Source organism: Drosophila subpulchrella, unplaced genomic scaffold (genome assembly GCF_014743375.2).
Source record: "Drosophila subpulchrella strain 33 F10 #4 breed RU33 unplaced genomic scaffold, RU_Dsub_v1.1 Primary Assembly Seq101, whole genome shotgun sequence".
Classification (NCBI taxonomy): Eukaryota; Metazoa; Arthropoda; class Insecta; order Diptera; family Drosophilidae; genus Drosophila; species Drosophila subpulchrella.
This window is the reverse complement of record NW_023665443.1, coordinates 166363-193482: the sequence shown is the minus strand read 5'-3', so window position 1 is coordinate 193482 and position 27120 is coordinate 166363. Positions and strand designations below refer to the sequence as shown.

The window sequence follows — 27120 nt, the reverse complement described above, 5'->3', positions numbered from 1 at the left end:
TTTGCTTTGAAAATAGCTATAATTCCCGCTAGCCGCTAGTTTTCAATTTATTGCGCATTTTGCTTTTAAAGCCTAGTACTCAGATCGGCTAAGAGTTTCACTAGTCGAAAAATCTTATTCTTTGTAGTGTGACCGAAGTTTTCAAAGTTCACCCGCAATGCATGTGGCATGGTCTTACTGTCAAACAGCTGGGCTTGTTGCCAAACGGAAAACAAATCAATTGGAGCAATTTAAAAAAGAAGAGTCTGCTGGTGCACAAAGAAATTAAAATAAAAATAAATGAAATGTTCAACGCATGTTTTTATTTATGTAAATTAAAAGTTTAAGGCTTCCGTTCCCGCGCCATCTCTAATCCATCTCCGAGTGCCAATATGCTGGTCAATAATGGCTGGTAATGGCTCCTCTAGCTGTCTCAGCGGGAGACCTTATTTTCTCCTCCCTATAGAAGCCGGCGCATCCTCCATTTCTGCGTTAGCTGTTAAGTAGTCTGGTGGAGGTCGCGTCCTCAATGGAGAGCTCGTCGCAGATCGAGCGATGTCCCATGTTCCTTCCCACTGGGATTCTCTAGTGGTTCTCCTCCAGCACTTCAACTATTCTGCGGATTTGCCCCGTTGTCGTAATGCTTCCTGTCGGTCAAGTTCCACAATAATGGGCAACAGCTTGGATTAGGCGTCCTTTTTCATCTGCACTGAACTCCTTTAACCGTTTTTGGGGTTTTTCTTCCATTTTTAATTTTTAAATTCCCCACCGCTTCTGCACGAACACCGCCAAAGATTAAATTTCTTATTCTTTGGGCCGCGGCTAACAGCGTTCATCGAAAATTCACTCGCGAAATCTGGAATTCTTTCTGGTATTTCCTTAGCTCATCTGAGTACCGCGCTGAAAAACAGACCCGACGAAAAGCTTTAGCCGCTTGTTTGCCTCTCGCTCACTCCTATGGTTAGCTCGCGGTTTTCGTCGATGTGAGTACTGTGCTCAAAAACCGCCAAACTAGCGGGGATATAGCTAAATTGGCAACGCTGACTCCGGTAACTCTTGATCTTTACCTCTGCAAAAATTTCTTATGCAACGTTTCCTATTCCACTGACCTGGATAACCGAGTGCATAGCTTGTAACTCCAACCGTGAAGCCAATTTTTAGGCTAATAAATTTACACAGCTGGCTCCTGGATCTAACACATTTCAACACTTCTGAAAGTTATCGGACTACTGCTGCTTCCAGCTAAGCAATGTGATATGAAAGGATTTGGACTCCGCTTGTCATGTTGTATTGATCTCCGATTCGATAGAAACTCCTTGCATGTTACTATCTGCTATTTCTTTTGAATGCAGCAACTCGTGAGGCTTGTTACAGCGTCCGCAACGCTGACCTCTCTACGCCTCTTGGTTGAGTGATGCTTACTGAAGGATACCAGATATAGCAAATTTCGCTTACATTCCTGGTATCTTTGCATCGGAGACATATGTATCCTTAAACTTGGGACATACCTTTAGCACATGGTCCCCAGACCAGCAGAAACATTTCAATCTATTACTACCAATCGCCGCCAAACCAGCTCTTTTTGGTGTTTATTGTATTTAAATTGTTATCGTACTTTTTATATAACTATTTAATGTTTCGAAATATTTATTTTCATTATCACTATCACTAATATTACTTAAAAATAGATACTCCTTTAAACCTTAGGGTTCGAGCTGGAATCGATGGAAACATCGATAATATCGATTGTCTCAAAATTTCGTGAAAGTCGATTGTTTTTTCTCACTATCGATGGTTTTCCTTTTTTTTTTGCCCATCACCTTATGCTTTTCCCATCACTTTTTTAGCGGGAGTTGGCAAGCGAACAAGTGAATTAATATGTAAGTACATAAAAAAGTAAAATTGATTACACAGTTAACTTATTTTTATATTGTTTTATTAGCTTAAAAGTGGTGGTGTTGGTGCTGGCAGTGACCTGGAATGGATTATGGACAAGTTTCTCAAAAGTAAGTAAATGCGCTTTTGCACTTGTACATGTGTGTGTATGTGTGCATGTGTAATGCTTATAAATCCACGTGTTTTCAGTGCACTTTGGTGTGACAACTTTTAACATTAACATTTTATTCTGCAGCATCAGCAAACAAACTATGCGAGCCGGAGGCTACAAGTCCTAAGCGTCAAGAGGAAGCTTCAAGTCCTAAGCGTCGAGGGGAAGCTACGAGTCTTAAGCGTCGAAGGGAAACATCCGTCGCGTGGGAGGACTTTAAAAAATCGAAAGGCAAACCAGAAGCAACATGCAAAATATGCGGTAAGCGGTACAAAACTGCAGGAAATACATCAAATCTGATCGACCACCTTAAACGTTCACATCCCGGCTATCACAAGCCGAACGATAATGCTGCGCAGGCATCCCTTTCCACTTTTTTCGAAAAAGAAAATTTGTATTCCAATGATTCTGTAAGGAAAGTAGGGATTGACAAAAGGGTTATGCTCATGATACCAATAATTGCCGAGTTGTATCAAAAAATGAATTTAATAAAGTGCTCTTCGAAAGCGGCTCAGGATGCTCATGACTTGATCAAAATTCATATCAAAGAACGATTTTATCATTATGAATCACGAACTGTCCCTAGAATTGCGACACTGCTAGATCCACGCTTCAAAAATGGAAGGCTTTTTTCTACCATCGAATGCTGAAAAAGCTGCTAAGGCTTTGGAGTTGAAGCTCTACGAAATATTGTCTATGAATTCGAATGCTAGTTCCACAGCTCCAGCACCACCACAACCAAGCTTTTATCCTTACCTGCAAGGTAAACTGTCTAATAAAGTTACATCAAACAGGGCACACTCAATAATACTAATGCGGCAGTACTTTGAGCAAAAAAACGATGATGAAAGCAAGGACCCTTTACTACACTGGAAGGTTAGTATTAGACATGTATAACTATTTGTACAGATTAACCAAAAAAGTCTTTTTCAGATGACCAATGATGATTTTCAAGCCTTCAAGGCCCTCGCTAAAGAATATCTGTGCGTCCCAGCATCCTCCTGTGCCTCCGAAAGGACTTTTAGTAAGGCAGGACAAATAATTTCAGACCGTCGATGCGCGCTGAAGTCCAAAACTGTAGACCAGTTGTTGTTTATTAATAAGAATTTTTAATTTTGATCTCAAAATATAAATTTTTGACGTTTTTTTTATTTATTTGTTTATTTTTTTTTTCTAAAACAATGGAAAACCATCGATGGTCCCACCATCGATTGTTCTCCACCTCTACCTTGCAGCTATAATTATTAAATTTAAAAACACAAAAAATTATATTTCCAATAGTATAAGATAATATGTCAAAAAACACCGAAGCTATAATTTGTTTCATATTATTTTTCTACCAATTTTCCGATCGTTCCTATGGCAGCTATATGATATAGTCGTCCGATTTTGATAAAATTAAATTCGAAAGTCAGAACTAATTAAAAAATGTTATTTCCAAGCGTTGGAGGTAATATGTTGAAAAACACCGAAGCTATAATTTGTTTCATATTATTTTTCCACCAATTTTCCGATCGTTCCTATGGCAGCTATATGATATAGTCGTCAGATTTCGATAAAATTTAATTCAAAATTCAAAACTAATTAGGTTAGGTTAGGTTAGGGCGGCTGTCGGACTATAGTCCGACACACTTAGACCTCAATGGGTCCGTTGTGATACCGCATGATCTCGTTTCTTCCTTCTCTAGGGTCCCGTTTCTAGTAGTTTCAGCTTGTGTTAAGCTGATCAGCATGTCTTCCACCCGAAAGATTTAATAAAGGCACTTATGCTTTTGAGATTAATCTCCGATATTTCGGTAAGATCGTCGATGAAGGGGCTTCCTAAGTGTTTCAGTCTGAGTCTGCATAGGGCTGGGCAGAAGCAGAGAAGGTGTTCTACCGTTTCCACTTCTTCCTCATCCCTACAGCTTCTGCAGAAATTATTTTGCGGGGCTTGTAACCTGCCGGCATGCGCGCCAACAAGCCAGTGGCCTGTAAGAGCTCGGATCAGCATGCCACACTCTGTGCGGCTGAGCTTGAGTAACTCCGAGGTTTTTTTAGTGTTTATCACAGGCCATGTCTGGTGAGAGATGCGACACTGTGGTGCGTTTTGCCAATGGGTGTTGGCTAGTGTGTTGAAGTGGTTTTTTATGTTTAGCTTGCAAGTAGCCTTAGGCATACCGACATTTTCCTCTCCTGGTAGGAGAGGCTTGGTGGTGCCCTGCCTGGCTAATTCGTCCGCTATGCAGTTGCCTACGATGTCCCGGTGACCCGGAACCCATATTAGGCTGATAGTAAACTGATTTGCCATCTCGTGGAGAGATCTGCGACAGTCTGCTATTGTACGAGAGTTGGTGTTTGTCGAGTAGATCGACTTTATAGCCGCTTGGCTGTCACTATATATGTTTAGGTGTCCTCTCTGGAGGCTAAGGTTCCTTAAACATGTTAGTGCTTCTTTTATAGCGTGGACCTCCGCCTGAAAGACGCTACAGTGGTCCGGGAGCCTGAATGACTTCCTGATATCTAATTGTTCGGAGTATACACCTCCGCCGACGTGTCCTTCTAATTTGGAGCCATCTGTATAGAAACAGATTGCGTCCGTCGTGCCCGGTCGGCCCTGTTCCCATTCCTCTCTATCAGGAATCAGGGCCTCAAAGGGTGTGTGACTATATTCAATAGATTTGCATAGATCCGTGATTTTCGGAATCGATTTATCATGCTGGAGAATTTTAGCATGGCCATATAATTGGGCTTTCCATTGCCCTGTGTCCCTCAGTCGAATAGCTGCCGATTTGGCCCTTTCCATGCCTGCTAAGTCCAGGCTAGGGAGGTTCAAGATCGCATTCAGCGCTTCATTCGGGGTGGTTCGAAGGGCTCCACTAATACACAAAGCCACCATTCGCTGTACTTTGCTTAGAGGAGTCAGTATGCATTGTTTGTGTAAGGCGGTTCACCACAGAGCCACTCCGTACAGTAGGATTGGCTTGACTACCGCTGTGTATATCCAGTTAACTATTCTTGGGGACATGCCCCATCTTAGCCCGATTGCTTTTTTACAGGAGTAAAGTGCAATGGTCGCTTTTTTGGTTCTCTCTTGGTTGTTTAAGCCCCATTTGAGGCGTTTATCTAGTACTAACCCCAAGTACCTGGCGTGATCGCTAAAGGAGAGATTATAATTGTTTAAAATGGGTGGGTTAAGTTGTGGAATTTTGTACCTATTTGTAAATAGAACAAGTTCTGTTTTCGAGGGATTTACCCCGAGTCCGTTCGCTATCGTCCATTCCGATAGCATTTTAAGTTTAGCGGTCATAAGATCGCAAAGTGTTTGTGGATATTTTCCATCAAAGATGATGGCGACGTCGTCTGCGTATGCCACGACCTTACAACCTCCTCCTAAATAGAACAAGTTCTGTTTTCGAGGGATTTACCCCGAGTCCGTTCGCTATCGTCCATTCCGATAGCATTTTAAGTTTAGCGGTCATAAGATCGCAAAGTGTTTGTGGATATTTTCCATTAAAGATGATGGCGACGTCGTCTGCGTATGCCACGACCTTACAACCTCCTCCCTCCAGAATCCGCAGTAGTTTATTTACTGCGATATTCCACAAGAGGGGTGATAGTACACCTCCTTGCGGGGTGCCTCTGTTCACTAGTCTAGTCTGGGTCGAGGTCCCTAGTGTGGCTGTGACCATTCTGCTTATCAGCAATTTATGGATTAGCCTCACCATTGGCGGCTCAACCCCTAGTTCTGTGAGAGATTCTGTTATAGCGGTGGGAAGCACGTTATTGAAGGCTCCCTCTATATCCAGGAAGGCGATCAGTGTGTATTCCTTGATGTTGAGTGATTTCTCGATGCTGTTTACCACCAAGTGTAGCGCCGATTCGGTTGACTTACCTTTGGTGTAAGCGTGTTGTGCTTCTGATATTTGTGTCGGGCTTACGGTGGCCCTTATGTGTAGGCCTATCATTCTTTCAAAGCTCTTAAGCAGGAATGATGTTAGGCTTATTGGCCTAAAATCCTTTGCTGTGGTGTGAGTGGCCTTCCCTGCCTTGGGAATGAAAACCACCTTTGTTTCTTGCCATGCTGTTGGTAGTTCTCCTACCGCCAGGATGGATTGGAAGATTTTTTTCAACCAGTTAATGGCTATTTGTCCTGCTTGCTGGATGTGAGCCGGTGTTATTCCGTCCGGTCCCGGTGATTTGTATGGTTTGAAACTATGAATGGACCATTTCATGTTGCGGTCTGATAGGAGTGGATATATTTCGATTCCCTCTCCTGCTCCTCTTTCAGGTGGATGACCTGCTTGTTGGCTCCCCGGGAAGTGAGCGTCTAGGAGCAGGTCCAAGGACTCTTTACTGGAGTCTGACCATGATCCATCTGCTTTTTTAAGATAGCCCAAAGGCGCGGCTGTCTTAGAGAGTATTTTCCTGAGCCTTGCGGCATCAGTTGTTTTTTCTATGTCAGAGCAGAAGGTCTGCCATGCCGTTCGTCTTGCTCTTCTAATGGCCTTTTTGTAGGAGGCTAGTTCAAACTTGTAGTTCAGCCAGTTGGTGTCCTCATTTCCCGCCTTTGCTCTGTTAAACAGGCATCTGCAGTTGGTTCTGAGGATAGATAGTTGTTGGGTCCACCAGGGGGGTTTTTTCCTTCCTCTTGGTTTCTCTGTGGGGCATGCCACTTTGAAGGCAGTGTTGCATGCCTCTGTGAATTTGTATACTGTTTCGTCCAGCTCATGTGGGTTTGTGATGCTTTCTGACGGTTCCATGGGAAGGATATTTGTCAGAACTTCTTTGGACCTGTGCCAGTCCCCTATTCTGGGGTTGACGAAGCTGACCGGCAAGGGCGAATCAAGGGACAATACGGTTTCTATGAATCTATGGTCCGAAAAGGAGTGCTCGTCAGAGACTGCCCAGTTTTTGAATGCGCCTACGAGTGAATCTGATACCAAAGTTAGATCTATGATCGTTTGGCAAGCTTTAGTTATGAAAGTAGGGGCATTGCCCCTATTGCATAAGAATAGGTTCGAATTTAGAATAAAATCAAAAAGAGACTCACCTCTGTCGTTGTTGTTTGGGCAACCCCACTGGGTGTGATGGGCGTTGGCGTAACAGCCTATTACCAATCCATTCTTGAGCTTTTCGCATTCCTCTGCTAGTCCTCTGACCAGCGCATCTGGGGGGTTTTCCTTCTCAAAGGCCAAATAGGCCGATAGAACCCTTATAGAGCCACTCTGCAGCTCCAGGCTTACTGCGGTGTTGTCTCCGTTGCTGTAATTGCGAAGTAGAAATATACTAAGATGCCTTTTGGCTAATATGCAGGTTCGAATTTTACCTTCTTTGGGGTCAAGCATAAGCTTGTATTCCTTTGTTCCTAGTCCAGCAACCTTGCCTCCTACAACCCAAGGTTCCTGTACGAGGACTAGGTCGGCTCCGCCTTCTGTCAGGCGAAGCAGAAGTGCAGCAGACGCTACTTTACTGTGGTGAAGGTTTATTTGTAGAAGTCTTAATGACATCTACAGCTTCAACCTCCACCACAGTGACGTCGGCCTCCTCTGTGTCGCTGAGGTCCACGTCCTCGATTGCCGGTCCGAGCGCACGCATCTCTCTGCTTAGCGACGAATCGGTAGAGTAGCCGTCCTCCGGCCCACCAGGTGCCTCCAACTCCTCAGCAAGCACCTGCTCGGCTGGGTTGCCGGCAGAGCTGCTAGCGGCGTTGGAGTCGCCCTTATACACTTTGATGTGTATCGCACTGAACCCGAAGTTCAGCACTCCACGAGCAGTCTCGATCGGAGCTACTGACTCCTTGTTCAGGATCAAAACCGCCTGGTTGACATCCCCTTCATGCTCCTCCACCTTGACGACTTTCCAGTCCTTCGTGGGGAGGTGCGGGTTGCATTCTTGCAACATGAAGAGGATGTCCTCCGGCGTCTTGATTGCTGCTGGAAACCAGATCCTGGCTCGGGGTCTACTGGGGACATCGCACCAGTCAAGCGCAACGATGTTCGCCCCTTCGTAAACCTCGCCGAGCTTGCTTGTCGCCTCTTTGTACATATCAGCCGACCGCTGACTGTCGCATGCTACCACCTTGACGCTGCCCTGGTACCAGCCCGCGTCCATGCAGCAGGGCGAGGTGCCTGGCTTCTCTCGTACCATGCGCAGGCAAATGAGGGAAAGGTGGGACTCCACTGCCTTCCACTTGTTTCTGGGGATCCTGCCCTCCGGATTTCCCCTGTCAATCAGGCCAAGTAACACACGATTCTTCGTGATTTCGGCGAAAGAGACCGATGGCTGGATCTTAGATCTCTTCGCCGATGGCCCGGGTAGTTCGAGGGATCGCTGCCTTTTCGCCTGAGTCGCCTCTTGAGTGGGCTTTTCCTGCCCGTAGTTTGGGAGCACCTTCCTTGCCCACTCTACCTTCTTTAGCCATTCAGGCGAAGGCGTGGCAACGGTGCTCCTGGTGTGTGAGCGCAGAGTCTGGGCGGCAGTCCGCCTTTCTGCGTATGTATATTTAGCACCAGCGGGTGGCCCGAGCGCCTTGGCAGTGCCTACCACGTAGCGGAGGCGTTTGCGGTTGGCTTTCTGCCACCCATCATCCCCAGTTTGGGATGCGGCCCTTTCTGGGACCTGCTGGTATGGAAGGTGGAACCAGTGTTCGTCTTATCCATGGGTTTTTTAAGAGTACCCGTCTCTATGTTTTTTGTTTTTTTATCTTCTGTTTTCTGATCCATAATTTGGTCCCACGAGTTGCGGAGAAGGGGAAAAGTCCGTCCGGGCAGAGATCCGCGATGCCCGGGTAAGGCGATAGTTAGAACAGGGGGTCGCCATGTCCCTGAGCACACCGTTTGAGACTGGGCTATTTTTGATCCGGGCCCCCAGCCAGGCTGCCTCTTGGCACGGTCCGTATTACACCGTAGTCCGGCCCGGAGTGAGATCTTGTTTGGGAGGGGAGTTGGGTAGGTGTTGTGTTGGGAGTGGGTTTGTGTAAAGCAACTATTTAGATGCGGCTGAACAACTCGCATCGTCGGTATTGCTTCGTTGCAAAATACCCGCTGGCTGTCCGGGACTGTTTATTTACTGGGGTTTCCGTCCACGGTACCGTGTTTGACTTATCCCACCAGCTTATTCACAGTTGACCTCGAGAGAGGTCGTCCGCTATCCGCAACCCGCGACCCGCTCGGTTGCCCCAGCTAGGCGACTTTGGAACCATCTCACAAGTTCCTCAGCCGAGTTCAAAACTAATTAAAATATGTTATTTCCAAGCTTAGGAGCTAAAAAGCTCCAAGCTATAAAAACACCAAAGATATAATTAAAAAAAATTTTTTTTTCGATTATTCCTATGGGAGATATAAGATATAGTTGTCCGATCCGGCTGGTTCCGACTTATATACTACCTGCAAAAGATATAAGACTTTTGGGAAAGCTTTAAAACTGAGAGATTAGTTTGCGTAGAAACGGACGGACAGACGGACAGACGGACATGGCTAGATCGACTCGTCTAGTCATGCTGATCAAGAATATATATACTTTATGGGGTCGGAAACGTCTCCTTCACTGCGTTGCAAACTTCTGACTGAAATCAATATACCCTCTGCAAGGGTATAATAGGATAGAACGCTATAGTCGAGTACCTCGACTATCAGATATCCGTTACTCAGCTAAAGGGACAAAAGGGAAATGGAGATGCAAGAAGCAAAGCGAGATTGAAATGCGCCACCTACCCGCGATCTCAATATTTGGTTATGTGGGCGGCAGACATATTTAAGCGTTATGGGCGTTAGAATGGGCGAGGCAAACTTTTTTTGGGTTAATCGATAGGTATTGACGTGACTATTACATTTTAGTTATTTATTTTCTAGCATGAAAATTGTGGGCGCCACAGGCTTGTGCGGTTTGTGGGCGTTAGAGTGGGCAACCGCCAGCAAGCGGCGACCGCCTGTTCTAAGTCAGTCTTACCCGGGTACAGCGAATCTCTTCCCGTGTGAACCTGTCCCTTCTCCGCAGCTCGTGGGATTAAGCATGGAAAATTTAAACAAAAAGATAACGGAAAGAAGCACCAAACAAGAGCCCGACACTCTCAAAAAGTCGGAAGTCGCAACCAGCGACGTTAAGACGAGCAAGAACACTGCTCTTTCGGAGCCAAGTCCATGTGACGTCGACCCCTTCCAAGGGGTTTCGACGACGAAATGGAGCCGTATAAGCCCAACTCTTCATAAATACCAGCCCAAGCCCCCCACCAGTGTAGGTGTGGCTTACCAACTACCCCAACCTGAGCTACCCCAACCTGGGAAATGGCGGAAATGACTTCGACATCGCTATGACCACCAACAACAGCAACAAGCGAGAGAGGTCGATGGAACCGCGGCAATTGGTCGAGATCCTTTGCGGAAGTAGTAAAGGATCGGAAGATCATTGGCGTCATCGACCAGAGCGGAAGAATCTCGAGGAACCAGTGGGGTCTGGTTAGACGGGCCCTTGCGTCAGTGGCCTTAAAAGTACTTGACGAGAACCCAGGTCGTCCACCCTATTCCACAGATGCAGGGTGGTACCAGGGCAACGTAAAGTTGATCGCCTGTGAACACGAGAGATCGGCAGCACTTTACAAGGCTGCCATTAACAAGGTCGGCGAGGTCTACCCCGGGGCCAAGCTGGCAGTTTGCGAGGCTGCAGACATCCCGCCTCGACCGAGAGCGAGGGTGTGGCTGCCGTCTTAACCCTCGGAGCCAGGGGCTATACTCAGCCTGCTGACCAGGTTTAACCCGAAGCTTCCGACAGATGGTTGGAAGGTGGTTAAGGTGGAGAAGACCGAACGCGTCACTATAAACGCGGTAATACTCCTGAGCCAGGCCTGCTTGGAACCTCTCGCAGCGCAGCAGAACCGGTTGAATTACGGGTTCGACAAGGTGCAACTTCGCATATACGATACAGACAAACTAGCGGCAGACAACCTGGCTGCATGTGTGTCGCAGTTCCTGCAGCTTAACCTGCACCACAGCAAGGCAGCATCCGCCTGGCAACAGGCAACATAGACGTAGTCCTCATTTAAGAGCCATGGATTGTTGGTAACAACATCTGTGGCTTATCCACCCCCCTATACAAGCTATTTTACAAGAAGGATAAGGGTAAAACCAGAACCTGCATTCTTACAAAGACACACTTAAACGCATTTCTTATTCCACAGTTTAGCGAAGGCGACCTCACCACGGTCAGACTGGAGCTAAACGAACACACTCATCAGACCATAGCATCATTCTATCTGGCTCACGAATATGACGGGCTATTACCAAACACCATAACACAACAACTCATACATGCACACTTATCTAAGGAACTCATCCTGGGTGGAGACGCTAACTCACACCATACGCAATGGGGAAGTTCAAACACAAACGAAAGGGGTGAGTTACTCTACGGCTATCTCCTTCAATCAAATCTATTCATCTGCAACAAAGGTAATAACCCAACTTTCATCACTAGAAATAGGAGGTAAGTCTTAGACATTACACTAATATCTGATCCCCTACTTAACCAGCTAGAAGCATGGAAGGTGGAGATCGAGCACTCATTCTCAGACCACCGATACATAGAATTTACAATAACTCTAGACTGTCCTCCCGCCGAGAACATTACTAATCTAAGAATAACCATCTGGGGATACTACAAAAATCTCCTCAATAGGAACCTACACGCTCCACCGACGCACGTACTCAACGGTCAGGAATCAGATAACCTAGTTAATACGTTCACTGACATCTGCGGTAAGGCCATTAAAAGGGCTTGCCCAAGCAGAACAGTCAAAGCAAAGCACAAACCACCATGGTGGAACACAACCCTGGCGAACCTTAAAAGAAAGTGTAGAACTTACTTCAACAGAGCCGCGAGAGCCAAGTACAACAATAACGAATCTTCCTGGAACTTATACCATACAAAACTAAGCCTATACAAAAAAGAAATTAGAATATCAAAACGAAGAGCATGGGCTAATTTCTGTAGTAGCATAGAATTTACTGCGGAGGCATCCAGAAGAGTTTTTGCAAAATCTCCAGCAACCATTGGCTACCTAAAAGCCAATGCTGACAGCTGGACGGTAAACAGTCAGGAAACCCTTGAACTCCTGTTAGACACCCACTTCCGTAAAAAAACCCAAGTAGTGGAGGCATAGAGGAGAACCCTGACAACCAGAGTATAGACAACATCTCGAGGCCTGACCGCATTAAGTGGGTTATCAACTCTTTTAAGCCTTTCAAATCCCCCGGCCCGGACGGGTTCTTCCCGGCCCAGCTACAACGGACACTAGATATATCCCTACCCTCGCTGACAGCCATCTTCCATGGCTGCCTTGCTCTAAACCACATTCCAACAAGGTGGCTAGACGTTAAGGTAGTTTTTATACCGAATGCCGGCAAACCCTCCCACACCAACCCAAAGGACTTCCGCTCGATAAGTCTCTCTTTCTTCTTGTTGAAGACCCTGAAAAGGCTAATTGACATCCATATCAGGTTGCCCATCAACCCAAGCCTACCGCGTACCGTAAGGGCAGATCAACAGATACCGGCCTTCTCTCTCTAGTATTTAGTATAGAAAGAGGTTTCCGAGGAATACTCTCTGGCAGCGTTTCTAGACATAGAAGGCGCCTTCAGTAACGTCAGTCCAACGGCGATTACTGGTGCTCTGACTGAACAGGGCATTGAGCGGCCCATAGTGGGACTCATACACACCATGCTTACCAGCAGAGTAGTGTACTCCACTATGGGGTCAGCCCACTCGACCAGGAATGTCAGCAGAGGAACCCCATAAGGGGGTGTACTCTCACCTCTTCTATTTGTTATAGTGGTCAACAAACTACTATCACTTCTAGAAGAGGCGGGCACTAAGGTGGTAGCTTACGCGGATGACGTGGTTATCCTACTGCAGGGTAAATTCCCACAAACTTTTTGCAATCTAATGGAGACCTATCCACCCTCTCTAGGTGGACGGCTGTCTGTGGACTGGGAGTTAACCCAGAAGAGACCGAACTAGTACAAGGAAGTATAAGGTACAAAATCTAACTCTCCCAAAACTACACCAAACGCGCCTAACCCTTAGCAATCAAGCAAAGTACTTAGGTGTCATTCTTGACAAAAAGCTCCACTGGAAAGACAACATCCTAGATCGCAAACGCATAGCGGCCATAGCTCTCTTCGCTTGTAAAAAAGCCATAGGGAGGAAGTGGGGTTTCTCCCCCATGATAGTTCACTGGCTATACACTGCAATAGTCAGGCCCATTCTCCTCTACGGAAACATCGTATGGTGGCCTTCCCTAGAAAATAACTGTAACCTCAGGATCCTTCACAAGATCATAAAAAGAGCAGAACTCTGCATCAGTGGGGCCCGTCGCACCACCGCCACTGAAGCACTAAACACAATTCTCGATCTCCAACCCCTGGACCTACTTGCCAAAAGCTGGGCATCTGCAACAGCGCTGAGGCTTCGCGAAGCAGCGGCATAGACAACAGGCTCTACGCGTCACTCCAGTATCCTTACATCCTTACCACATAGTACAGACTACGTTCCATCCATAGTCAACTTCGAAAGAAGATACAAGATCTTCATATCCACCCGTACAGACTGGGCAACCTCCCACACCAATTCCAAAACGCTGTTAACATTGTAACGAACTGATTTTGTATGTTTGCTCGCTACGAGATTCGTGCGGCTAGCTCAGAAGATTGTGCGTTCGTCCCACCAAATTTATGTGACGTGACTGCCCCGTAGATCAGTGAGAAAACAATGGGTTCAAATGGCAACAGTGGGATTTATTCTCGTGGTATTGGTACAGCGGGTGTGTGGCTATGCTGGCTTCTGTATCTCCTCGTTCTGGTTCCGCCGGCTGCTGGTGCTCCTCCTTCTGGCTTGTCGACGCGTTGACTCGGCTTCCGCTTGGCTCCTGGGTCTCGGGACGCTCGTAGTGGCCGCCTCTGCTCACTCGCCGACGCGCTGCCTCGGGGTCGCTTGTCGCGCCCTAGACTCGCAGAGAGTTCGGCCTTGTGGGCTTAGGGAAGCGTCACCGTTCTCAGACTAGGGTGAACAAGCCTTGCTCTCCAGGCCGACGCCTTTCGAGGCAATACCTGTCCCTTGCTCTGTCCCGGACGGTCCCGCTAGGTTCTTGCTCAGATCGCGCTGACAGTCCAGGCTGTCGCCAGGAGGCTGCCTAGCAGTTCACTTCGCTTTACGCCTAGCGCAGACGAACGTTCCACCCGACTTCACCCTACTGCTTAACGTCCGTGACGCGCCTGCGCTCCCCAATGAGCTCCGCGCGGCGATGGTAACGTGGCTGCCGGAGATGTCTGCTGGCGTCGCTGCCGATGTCTTCTGCGTTGTCTCCTGACCAGTAGCTTGTCTTTCTGGCACTCGGGGAGTTCGGCGGTTGCTGTTCAGGAACTTCGCCGGTAATCGCAGGGCTCTCCAGGCGCTCGCCTCTTGAAACCGCAAATCGATCTACCGCTCGTCCGTCACGCCAGGTCCTGCTTGGTCGGGCAAGGTACGCTGGGTCTCAGACAACTTTCCTCCCCAAACTGACGGTTCCTCGTCGTAGGACTCTTCCGCTTGTCTCTGACAGACCCGCCGGGCGACTCGCCAGGGTGTGGTCGTGACAAAGTTGGAAAACGAACGCCTTGACTTAGCCGTGTGATGCCTTCCGGAACTCAGCCACTTGTGTCTCAATTCGGAGATTCCTGATGTCCCAATCCCGAACGTCTCGACGTGGCGATCTTGCTCCTTGTGTGCTTCCCACGGCGCTGCTTCCGACGACTCGCTTGGTTGTAGCTCCCTCGTAGATTACTTGCTTGTCTGGCTGTTCACTTGGTACTTTAACTGATCTTGAAGGCTTGACTCCTCGTGATCGACTGATCCAGCTGCCAGCGCTCTGCGGCCTTATATAGGGCCTCCGGGAACCGTTATTCCCCTTTTGCGCACGGCACGCTGGATCTCTCCACTCCGGGTCCAAAGTCCGTGCCTCCTGGTTGACCCACTTGTCCTTCACGTACCGCTCCAATCGATGTTCCGCCCACTGCTGCCGTCCTGCTGATTCACATGATGTTTGTGGCACGCCTGTGTGCCACTCCACTGCCGAGATGTGGCACTTCTTCTCCCGGTCCAAAGTTCACGGGAGAGTCCAAAGTCCGGTGAAGTTCCGTTATCCGCTTTTGCACACGGCACTCTTGCTCTGCCCGCGAAGTCTCCATTCTCTCTCGATCTGCATCCTTGGTCTCCAATCTCTCTCGCTCTCCGTCCTTAGTCTCCAAACTCTCTCGATCTCCATCCTAGTCTCCAAACTCTCTTGTCCTCCATCCAAGTCTCCAAACTCTCTTCGCCGCGCCGTTACTACGCGAATTCGCCGCGTATCTGGTAAGCGGCCGGCCATCTGCTGCTGCTTCTATTTGTGGGGAGTTATTCAACTCCTCACAACATATACACAGACGGCTCCAAGCTTAACTCCCAAACAGGTGGGGAAGTCTTATCCCCCAAACTAGACATAAAAGTCTCATTCAGCCTACCAGACCACTGTAGTCTTTTCCAAGCGGAAGTCATGGCAATTCAGGAAGCCATGGCCCACCTGGACACATCAGAACATCACGACATAGACATTTTCATCTTCTCGGATAGCCAAGCAGCCCTAAGGCCCTCGACTCCTACACAACAAACTCAAAAGCAATCTCTGAATGCCGCAAATCTCTTAACGAGATGGCCACTCATCTGAGAATCAACCTCATCTGGGTGCCTGGACAAAGTATTATTGAGGGCAACTGCATAGCAGACAAGCTAGCAAGACAAGGGACAACCGCCGACATCCTTCGCGATAAGGACACGGTGGGTATGCCCATGGCTACCTGCAAGCTCCATCTCAGGCGGAGACTGTACACACTTTCCAATAACCGTTGAAACTCAATCTCAACATGCCACAATTCTAGACTCACATGGCCAAATTACAACTCGAAAAGAACAAAAGGTCTCCTACAATGTCATCTCCACTCTCCTAAATGCCCTCACGGGCCACTGTCTTATAGGGACCACGACATCTGCCTCAGATGCAAACAGTTAGATGAGGAGGAGAGCATCGAACACCTTCTATGCTTCTGCCCTGCGCATAACCTATAGCGCTTTCAAACCCTAGGTAGCTAAACACTTCCGAACCTTGCGGCCATTCAAGGCGTAAACATTCAAGAACTCCTATGTTTCCTAAGAACAAAATACTTCGCAAAAGCAAAAAACTCATGGCTAGGGAAAAGGATCTGCTCAGAGATCACGTGGTATCACAAGGGACCCAATGGGGCCTAAGTGTGGGGATTGGTATCTAATCTCCAACCACTCCTACCTAACCTAACCTAACCTCGCTGCTTGCATATCTCCTTTTCCCATTGGTCCCTTTAGCTGAGTAACGGGTACCTAATAGTCGGGGTACTCGACTATAGTGTTCTTCCTTGTTTATTATTGTTTGGTTATAACTTTTTATTGAATGAATAATTTTTTTAGATGGGTATTGATAATAAGAACAAATTATTACAAAGTGTGGGCGCTAGACAGGTTTTAGAGTTATGGGCGATTGTGGGTGTTAGAGTGGGCGTAGCACCTTGCTGAAACAAATTTGCGCTGCGCAGGACAGACGGACATGGCTAGATCGACTCGGCTAGTGATACTGATCTAGAAAGTTGGGAATAATCATGTAGACTACAAAGGTTCTTGAGCAGCGTAAACGTATTTCAGAAAGATGCCATCGATTGACCTCAAAAAAGGTTTGGTAAAAGTGTTAATGGGATTTTCTTTGGTTTATGAATACGTTGTTCTTTGGTTTATGAATACGTTCAAATCGGACAATTAAGAAGTTATGACCCAGCATTGTAGTCGACGATAGGTGTCGCCCTGCAATTTCGGAAAAAAAAAAGCTTTGCTGCTTGCGTATCTCCATCTCTCTTGGGTCTCTTTAGTTGAGGTTCTTCCTGGTTTTTACTTTGCTATAACTTGCCTCCCGTCTTTTTTTTCAATATTATTACAAAATTACAATTTAAGGCCTTATATTCAACCTTATTATAATATTTATTTGTATACAAAACAAAAAAGTAAAATCAAAACTGATTAATATATTGATAATACAAACATATCAATCCGATACGATAAATTACAAATTTATATGAAAGAATGTCAGAATGTCAATTAAGCCAGAAAAAATACCAGATTTAGCGAGTGAATTTCGATGAACGCCGTTAGCCGCGGTCCAAAGAAAAAAAAATTAAGCCTTTGCGGTGCTCGTGCAAAAGCGGTGGGGAATTTAAAAATTAAAAATTTAAGAAAACCCCCAAAAGAAGAAAAAGGATGCCTGACAGTAAGTCTACATGCATAGCTGGTGAACTTTAAAAACTTCGGTCACACTAGTAAAGCTCTTAGCCGATCTGATTACTAGCAAAGACCATAGAATAATTATTCTATGGCCATGACCATAGAATAATTATTCTATGGTCTTTGCTACTAGGCTTCACCGACATTCACTCGCTAAGTCTGGTATTCTTTCTGGTATTTCCTTAGCTCGTCTGAGTACCGCGCTGAAAAACAGACCCGACGAAAACCGTTAGCCGCGTATCTTCTTCTCGCTCACTCTGTGAGGATGCGTGAAACGCACCCTCCACATTTCGCCACTTTTATTCTTTCCGCCACGAAGGCATACAATTGGATATTACGGCACGACGGCCATTTATTTATAAGTTATAAGCATAAGTTAGCCATAAGTCGTTACGCCACGAAGGCAATTTATTTAAGTTCAAACTAGAAGCTAAGCTTATCAGATTTAAATATCGCGCGCATCAGGGCTGGAAAACCACCCAGTGTTGGTCAACCGAGGGCCAACAGCTGATAGTGCCGATAGCGATAGGCGGAGGATCGATATGAAACTGTGTTGGGAAACGAAAAAAACCCGACAAACCGAGCTTACATGCGGCCGCAAGGGCGGAAGCTCGCTCTCATTCCCGAATGGCAGAAAAGGCGACCAGACCTAGGAGCGGACTTCAACCCGGAGTGGCACAGCGGCACGAGCGTCGGCACGCCGGATCCAAGGAGTAAGTGGGACACAGACTATAGAGATCAGACTGAGTGCGAGTAGGGGACTAGGAAAATAACTTGTGAAACTAGCGAATAATAAAGATAAATGAGAATGAAGAAGTATGTGTCCGCGTGAATTTGTGCATTTTTCGGGAACCCACGTGCAGTGATTTGTGCCGGTCGGGAATCGTGTTGCATTAGAGAAGCTTGCTCGGTGCAAACGACCACCCGATCGCCCACAAGGAGCATAGGAAAGCATCGCCTCTGGCCACCCTCTCCTGGGAACCCCGCCCCAAATACGGTTTAGGTAGTCGCGAGCCACGTGCAGTGATCTGTGCCGGTCGGGAATCGTGTTGCGCCAGAGACGATTACTCAGTGCAAACGACCACTCGATCGACCACAGGGAGCACAGGGAAGGGTCGCCTCCGGCCATCCTCCCCTCGGATCCCTACCCCCTACCCCAGTAGCTTGTGAGTCGCACATCCAGGGGGAACGGCCACGTCGTTCAGCTTTGTTGGTATTTTTTCAGGGATCGGCCACGCTGCTCGTTTCGCTAGTATTTTCGCCGGGAGCAGCCCCGACCTCCACTATACCTTTCGGGTGCCGTGTTGCGCTAGAGCCGCTTGCTCGGTGCAACGCGGATACTCTGGCCTCTTTCCCCGCAAATCCCCGCGGCAACCCCCCGTCCAGTTTCGTTCCTATATTTTTCTACAAATTTAACTGTAGAGGACCCTGGCCGGACTGAGTTTTATCCCAGCCCATGAAAAAGGTCCTTACAGTTTGGTGCCCGAACAGGGACTAATAAGGACGACTAGATATCCTTCAGGAGAGTTGGGTTTTTATTACCAACCGCATGGCCTAAAGACCCATGTCCAGTAGACGAGATTTAGAGAAAGATAGGAGACCGCAGGAATAGTTAGAGTAGGGGATCCCGTAACGCTGCGCCCGCCAACGCCAACCCACTCCCGGAGCGCCACATAGCCACGTGGCCTCCCACGAAGCCATCAAGCGCATACCGCGCCCCGAGCAGCGCCCACAGAGCGGCCCAGCAGCGCCCAACGAGCGGCGTCAGTGCACCACCAGCGGCACCCACGTGTTCATCAGGAGCGCCCAACGATCAGCGCCGCCGCTCACCAGCCGCGCTCACCGAGCGCCATCAGGAGCGCCAACCAGCCGCGCCCACAGAGCGCAAAACCGTGCCATCAACAGTACCAACGGCACCCACAGCAGTGTCAACCGAGCGCCATCAGGAGCGCCAACCTCAGCAGCGCCCACCGAGCGGCTTCCGCGCCCTCAGTAGCGTTCAGCGCCCATCAGCAGAGCCCATCGAGCGGCGTTAGTGCCCAACAGGCGCCCTCAGCAGCGCCAACCGAGCGCCAATCACCGCGCCCACAGCAGCGCCCAGCCGCGCCCTCAGCAGCGCCAACCGCGCCGGATACGTGGTCACTAGCCACGCTACGAACGCCACCAGGAGCGCGCAACGAGCGGCCACCGCGCCCTTAGCAACGTCCACCGCGCCGCCAGCAGCGCCGTCCACGGGGCAACGGGAGCGCCAGCCGCAACCACATCGGTCAGCCACTGCCGCACGTCAGCAGTACCTGCCTGGTAGCGCCCAGCGCCCAGCGCCCAGTCACGCCACTAGGAGCGCTCACCGAGTGATCCCCAGCAGAGCCATCGGCAGCGCCACCGCGCGTATGCCCAGTGACTCGGGAAAGAAAACGTCAGAGGACGCAGAATCAAAGGCAGAACCGGCAGCTGCCGGACTGGAAGAGGACTGGTTTTTCACCGCAACCGGGGGTGATTCCACGACCGCAAACATGGGGGTCAGGTGGATCGCCTACCGCCGGAAGGACGAGCTGCAGGCTCTGCTAAAAGAGTTTGGACTTGACCCGAACGGCCAAGTAGACGAACTACGACCACGATTGGCATCCTTTATCGGAGGAGGAGACCACAGCCCGGCTCTACGAGAGCGCTTTGCCGCATTGGAGGCAATATACCCGGAAGCACCCACCCCGAGGACGTCCACCAGTCGGACCACCTCACCGATGCCCGGAATCGAGGATCACACGTTTTCCGTGCCCTGCTTAGGGAACCTACGGAAAAGCCCTGGACGGGAGATACCGGCCGCCAACCCAGCCGCCCATCTTCCGCACAGCCCCATATCCGCGGCCGTGTTCGCCGAGAAACTGCGAGGATGGGGCGTACTTTTTGACGGACAGACAGACCCCGTTCATTTTATAGAACGCATCGAGGAAGGTGCCACTGCCTACAATGTGAGAACGAGTGACATACCGAGGGCCGTCATTGGACTTCTCTCAGGCCGCGCCGAAGGCTGGTACCGGGCATACCAAATGCACACCGAGCCATGGGAAACTTTCCGGAGAGAGTTTCTGGAGTTTTTCTTGCCTCCGCGGTACTACCAGAGCCTAGAAGATGACATCCGGACCAGGCAACAACAAGTGGGCGAGCTCTTCAAAATATACGTAGTGGAATTACGCCTGATGATGCAACGCGCCAAGTACTCACTACACCAGGAGCTCGAGCGGATCTACGAGAATTTGATGCCGGAGTACCAGCTTTTCATACGGCGACATGAGTTCTCCTCACTAGAGGGGCTTACCCAACTGGCAACTGCGTTCGAAATCGCACGGGATCGAGACCCCGTTCGACATGCAGCCCTAATTCCAACCGCAAGCTGGAATTCCGGCAGGGAGAGCAGCGGAAGACCCACACCTCGACCCCAGAACTTTCCCGCTCCAACGCCCTCTGGACCCAGGAAGCCGGCGATATCCAACGGGATGATCGCCCAGGAAGCGGAACCACCGGTTGACATCGGCCGAGCTTGTCACCGCTGCGGAGAAATTGGACACTTCACACGAGAATGCCGAAACCCACCGCTGATGTACTGCTGTGGGAAACGAAGCATCCGTACCATCGACTGCTGCCGCCGGACAGAAAACGGCCAGGGTCGCCGCCCACGTCGGGAGCCCGCGGTGACCCACTCGGTGCTCCCCCATCACTAGATTCCCCACTCCGCCTGGCGGGGGGGCGGATTGTTGCCAATGTTACCATCGAGGGACAACCTTTCTCGGCCACAATCGACACAGGAGCCTCGCGAAGCTTTGTCAGCGAAGCGATCGCCAAGCGCCTAGACTCAGGAAGAAACAGCAGAGAAGTCCGCTCCCGCATCTCTCTGGCAGATTGATCCCAGAAAGAGGTGACCAAGGCCCTCCAGGCGCAAGTCGGCTTAAACGACCGACCGATCGGGCTGACGCTACTAGTCCTGCCAACGATCCTGGATGAAGTGATTTTGGGCATCGACTTTCTCTGCGCCATCAGCGCAACTCTAATCTGCGGGCAAGTCTGCTTGCAACTAGCCCCACCTGCCGCCCGGAAGGTAGAACCAACCCCAGATACGCGGGCGACTCCTACGGCCGCAACCGCGCAATCCCCAAGCACACCCGGTACGCCGCAATCATCGCAAGGCACCGAGGGGGGGACCAAAACAGTTCCAAAGCCTGCTCCGAGGACTCACATAAAGCCAACCGCGCCAGTGCGGAAGACAAGTCCTGACCCCTCGGGACACCGCGCGACACCGCGGAAACCTGCATCACCACGGAGAACAGGTACGGCCTACAGCCGCAGGCGGACGCCGCCACGGCAAAGGAGAAGAACCCGTTTCGACGCCCCTCCACGAGCGCCATGTTGGCCACCACAACGGTGGAAACTCACACGCGCAAACCAGCCACCTCACCTGGGCCTCGGGAACCACAACGGAAAATCGGTATATATCAGCTGCCAGCCCAGTCGGACACAGCCAGCGCACGGAAGCACAACCCGCTCCGGAGCCACTGCCCCCACGGACACCTGGCCACTGTAGCGGAGGACCCAACCAGGCTAAGCTGAAAATTGCGGGCAGGAACCCAACTGGCGTGTAAATATTTTGCTTGGGCGGAGACCTGGTCATCATAAAAATTTAAGGATCCTTGTGGACACTTGTGACAGGTGCCCGGGGAAAGATAGGGGGGAGCACACTTCATTTTACGCCACTTAGAAGCGAAATTACTCCATCGTGCACATTAAATTCGTAATTGTATAGATTTAGCAGCCGAGGAAACCGCCCACTTTCTGCAGGGGGAGCTACAGCTTTTCGACGAGCTAAGCGGGCCAACGGAGATCGCCGAGCATACCATCACTCTCCGGGGTAATAAGCCACTAAAACAGCGGTATTATCCAAAGAACCCCGCCATGCAGAGCATAATCAATCAGCAGTTGGACGAGCTATTATGAGACGACTGAATCGAGCCCTCCCGTAGCCCGCACAGTGCCCCGCTGGTGCTCGTGCGGAAGAAGACAGGGGATATGCGGATGTGCGTCGACTATCGACAACTCAACGCACATTCCATACCCGATGCGTACCCACTCCCACGAATCAACCACATATTGGAGCGGCTACGGAACGCCCGGTTCATCTCAACGCTGGATCTTAAGAATGGATACTGGCAGATCCCTATGGCAGTAGGAAGCCGCGAATGCACGGCTTTCACCGTCCCTGGGCGTGGACTCTTCCACTGGAAAGTCATGCCCTTTGGACTGCATTCTGCCCCTGCAACGTTCCAGCGAGCCCTTGACAGCGTCATCGGGCCGGATATGGAACCACACTTCACCCCCCCCCCTTCGCCTACTTGGATGACATCATCGTCATCGGGGCGACGTGGGAGGAACATGCCAGGAATCTCAGGGAAGTCTTCCGACGACTGCGGGAAGCAAAGTTTCGGCTGAATCAAGGCAAGTGCAAGTTTTTCCAGAAAAAGCTGGTATACTTAGGCCACTTGATCAGCGAAGAAGGCATCAGGACGGACCCAGATAAGATAGCTGCTATCCAGGGACTACGCCCGCCAACCAACGTCAAGGAACTCCGTCGCCATTTGGGCATCGCATCTTGGTATCGACGCTTCGTCCAGGATTTCGCCTCCATCGTTCAGCCCATGTCCCGACTCCTCAGGAAGGGGGTAAAGTGGAGCTGGGAGGAGCCCCAACAGCAGGCATTTGAGACACTCAAAGCCAGACTAACGGCCGCACCGGTACTGGCCTGCCCAAATTTTGAATACAAAATCCAGCTTCAGACGGATGCAAGTGATGCAGGACTTGGAGCAGTCCTCACTCAGAGCATCGATGGAGAGGAAAAGGTCATCGCCTACGTAAGTCGACGCCTCGAGCGAGCCGAGGAAAACTACTCCAATACCGAAAAGGAGTGCCTCGCCATAGTTTGGGCCACGCGGAAGCTACGCTGCTACTTGGAGGGCTACCAGTTTGACGTGATTACGGATCACCTCGCTCTCAAGTGGTTGATCTCGATTGACAACCCCACGGGCCGCATAGCCCGGTGGGCTCTGGAGCTGCAACAACACCAGTTTACCGTCCTCTATCGGAAGGGCAAATACAACGTTGTCGCCGACGCCCTCTCCCGACAACCCCTAGGGATACTTCAGCTGCTCGCGGAACACGGAACTCAGTGCAAATGGATCCGGAGGATGCAAGAAGAAGTCCAGAGGCGCCCCGAAAAGTTTCCGGATTACACTCTGGATCACGGACAGCTGTATCGACACATCGGACACACCTCAGACGTGGGAAACAGCAACCCATGGAAGCTTTGCGTGCCTCGGGAGCAGAGACAACGAGTGCTGGAGGAATGCCACGACCACCCTTCTGCTGGTCACCTGGGCATCCGGAAGACTCGCACACGGATTGCCCAACGATATTTCTGGCCGGGATTACATCGAGACGTTGTGCGGTACGTCACCAGCTGCTTGGTTTGCCAACAATACAAGGTGAGTCAAAGCAAACCGGCGGGCAAAATGCTCACCCGCCATCCCACGGAGCCATTCGCGCTCGTCGGAGCCGACTTCGTTGGACCTCTTCCTCGGACCCGACGAGGGAATACCATGCTGCTCGTATTTATAGATGTCTTTTCCAAATGGGTCGAGATCATCCCCCTAAAGAAGGCCACAGCCGCCCAACTGGAGTTTGGATTTCGGGAAAGCATAATATCCCGCTTTGGAGCACCCAGGACTTTGATCTGCGACAACGGCACGCAGTTCACCAGCCGCGGATTCAAGACATTCTGCCGCACTAACGGCATCAAACTGGAATACACAGCTCCCTATTCCCCGCAGCAGAAGCCCACCGAACGGGCAAACCGGACCATGAAGACAATGATAGCCCAGTACGTGGACCAGGATCACAGGACATGGGATCAGCTACTGCCAGAGATCTCGCTGGCCATAAACACGAGCATCTCAGATAGCACCGGTTTCAGCCCCGCCTATCTGGTGCAGGGTAGGGAACCCAGAATGCCAGGAGCCCTCTTTGATGTGGTCACGCCTGGTCTACACTCGTCGCCGTTGGACCCCACTGAGCGAGCTAAACGACTTCAGGAAGCTTTCCGCACTGCGCTGGAAACCAACCAGATGGCTTCTCAGGAACAAGGCCGCCACTACAATTTGCAACGTCGCGAGTGGAGACCCCAGCTCGGATCACAGGTTATGGTCCGCCTCCACCACCTGTCAAAGGCCAGCGAAGGCTTTAACGCGAAGCTTGCTCCTAAGTACTCGGGGCCATTTAAGGTGCTGAAGTTCCTCTCCCCGAATATCGTCAGGATACAACATATGGAAAACAGGAAGAGGCGAACAGCAGGAGTAGGCGACCTGAAGGAGTACCATCAACGCAGCGACCAACTAGGGGACCCGGAAGAAGCCACCGGAGAGAGCGCGTGCCCAACATAAGGGAGTCGACGAATGTACCAAAAGCATCGTAGTAATAACTTTAGTAGAAAACTAGGTTAAGCTGAGAGTTGTACCCACTAGATAAGTCGATCCTCGCACTCAGGCAGGGCAAGTAAGGAACGTAGGCCTAGGCTAATTTTCTAGCAATCTACAGATCGGAACTACAGCAACAGGATGGAGCCCTTCTACCCAAACTTAGTCGCAGGGGTCTACCAACCGGTCGACCACCATGACTCGGACATGGATACCAACGACGGCGCACCCCCCAGCCGGGACTCGGCCCTGTCAGACCGGAGCCCCACACCACCCAGCTTCAGCCCAATCCTCAGCCTCCAGTCACGCGAAGCTCGTAACGGCGACTCCATCTCCACCGTGCCGTGGTCGCCGGACGCAAGCATCGCAGTAAGTGGGACACAGACAATAGAGATCAGACTGAGTGCGAGTAGGGGACTAGGAAAATAACTTGTGAAACTAGCGAATAATAAAGATAAAAGAGAATGAAGAAGTATGTGTCCGCGTGAATTTGTGCATTTTTCGGGAACCCACGTGCAGTGATTTGTGCCGGTCGGGAATCGTGTTGCATTAGAGAAGCTTGCTCGGTGCAAACGACCACCCGATCGCCCACAAGGAGCACAGGAAAGGATCGCCTCTGGCCACCCTCTCCTGGGAACCCCGCCCCAAATACGGTTTAGGTAGTCGCGAGCCACGTGCAGTGATCTGTGCCGGTCGAGAATCGTGTTGCGCCAGAGACGATTACTCAGTGCAAACGACCACTCGATCGACCACAGGGAGCACAGGGAAGGGTCGCCTCCGGCCATCCTCCCCTCGGATCCCTACCCCCTACCCCAGTAGCTTGTGAGTCGCACATCCAGGGGGAACGGCCACGCCGTTCAGCTTTGTTGGTATTTTTTCTATCCGGGATCGGCCCCGCCGTTCGGTTTTGTTGGTATTTTCTCAGGGATCGGCCACCCTGCTCGTTTCGCTAGTATTTTCGCCGGGAGCAGCCTCGCCCTCCACTATACCTTTCGGGTGCCGTGTTGCGCTAGAGCCGCTTACTCGGTGCAAGTTTCGGTCAGTTTCGTTCCTATATTTTTCTACAAATTTAACTGTAGAGGACCCTGGCCGGACTGAGTTTTATCCCAGCCCATGAAAAAGGTCCTTACAACTCCTATGGTTAGCTCGCGGTTTTCGTCGATGTGAGTACTAGGCTTTAGAAACAAGTTCGGGAAATTGATACAAAGAACCTAGAGTCTGTTCCTTTTCAGAGCTGCCTAGTATATACGTAAGGTTCGATTTGGGGGTCTTTAAATCGTAGGCAGGTAACGAATCTATAGACAATTCGAAGCAATATTGCTTTAGAAACTATGACCTAAAAATCACGTTTAACCCTCCGCAATTGCAAGAGAAAAATAGTATTTTCTTGATAAGAAATATCTCAGTAGCCTTGAGTTGGGAACATTGGAAATCGTATGGGTGGAACACACAATTGCAAAAGAAAACAAGGGAGAACGCTATAGTCGAGTACCTCGACTATCAGATACCCGTTACTCAGCTTAAGCGACCAAAGGGAAATAGAGATATGCAAGCAGCAAAGCGAGATTTAAATGCGCCACCTACCGGCGGAAGACAGATTTAAGCGTTGTGTGCGTTAGGGTAGGCGTGACAAATTCATTGTTCAATAGAATAAGTTAGCAGCGCACTTTGCTCTCTCTGAGCGCCGGCAGTGCTTTTCTCTTTGCCGCTAAGTTCGGCCGGCAACTATTTACATACACACACATACATACACGCGTAAAAACATTTCGCACTGTCTGGCTCTGACGTCATAGCTTTTTTTCTTGGGAGGTTTGTGGGCGTTAGAGTGGGCGTATAGGTATGGTCAATCGATAGGTATGGACAAGACTAATACATTTCAGTTAAAATTTTCTATCTAACATCAAAACTGTAGGAGCCACAGTTTTGGGCGGTTTGTGGGCGTTAGAGTGGGCGTGGCACTCTACTGAAACAAACTTGCGCTGCGTAAGAAGCTCAGGAATCTGCTCGCCAAATCTCAATAGCCTAGCTCTCATAGTTTCCGAGATCTCAGCGTTCATCCGGACAGACGGACAGACGGACATGGCTAGATCGACTCGGCTAGTGATCCTGATCAAAAATATATATACTTTATGGGGTCGGAAACGCTTCCTTCTGCCTGTTACATACTTTCCGACGAATCTAGTATACCCTTTTACTCTACGAGTAACGGGTATAAATACCCTAAGTAGAGCTGGA

General features: G+C 49.8%; 1 protein-coding gene and 1 long non-coding RNA gene across 2 annotated transcripts; both read left to right on the top strand.

Annotated features, from left to right (window-relative positions):
- The first annotated feature begins 1921 nt into the window (after window positions 1–1921).
- On the top strand, window positions 1922–3081 carry LOC119558480. The gene is made up of 3 exons (XR_005220204.1): window positions 1922–1985; window positions 2111–2902; window positions 2960–3081. It is a non-coding gene; the product is annotated as an uncharacterized LOC119558480 (long non-coding RNA).
- A 14917-nt stretch (window positions 3082–17998) lies between these two features.
- On the top strand, window positions 17999–25314 carry LOC119558476 (nischarin-like). The gene is made up of 4 exons (XM_037871989.1): window positions 17999–18084; window positions 19098–19402; window positions 19463–19864; window positions 25007–25314. The coding sequence occupies exons 1-4, from the start codon at window positions 17999–18001 to the stop codon at window positions 25312–25314; spliced, it is 1101 nt and encodes a 366-aa protein (XP_037727917.1).
- The last annotated feature ends 1806 nt before the right edge of the window (window positions 25315–27120 follow it).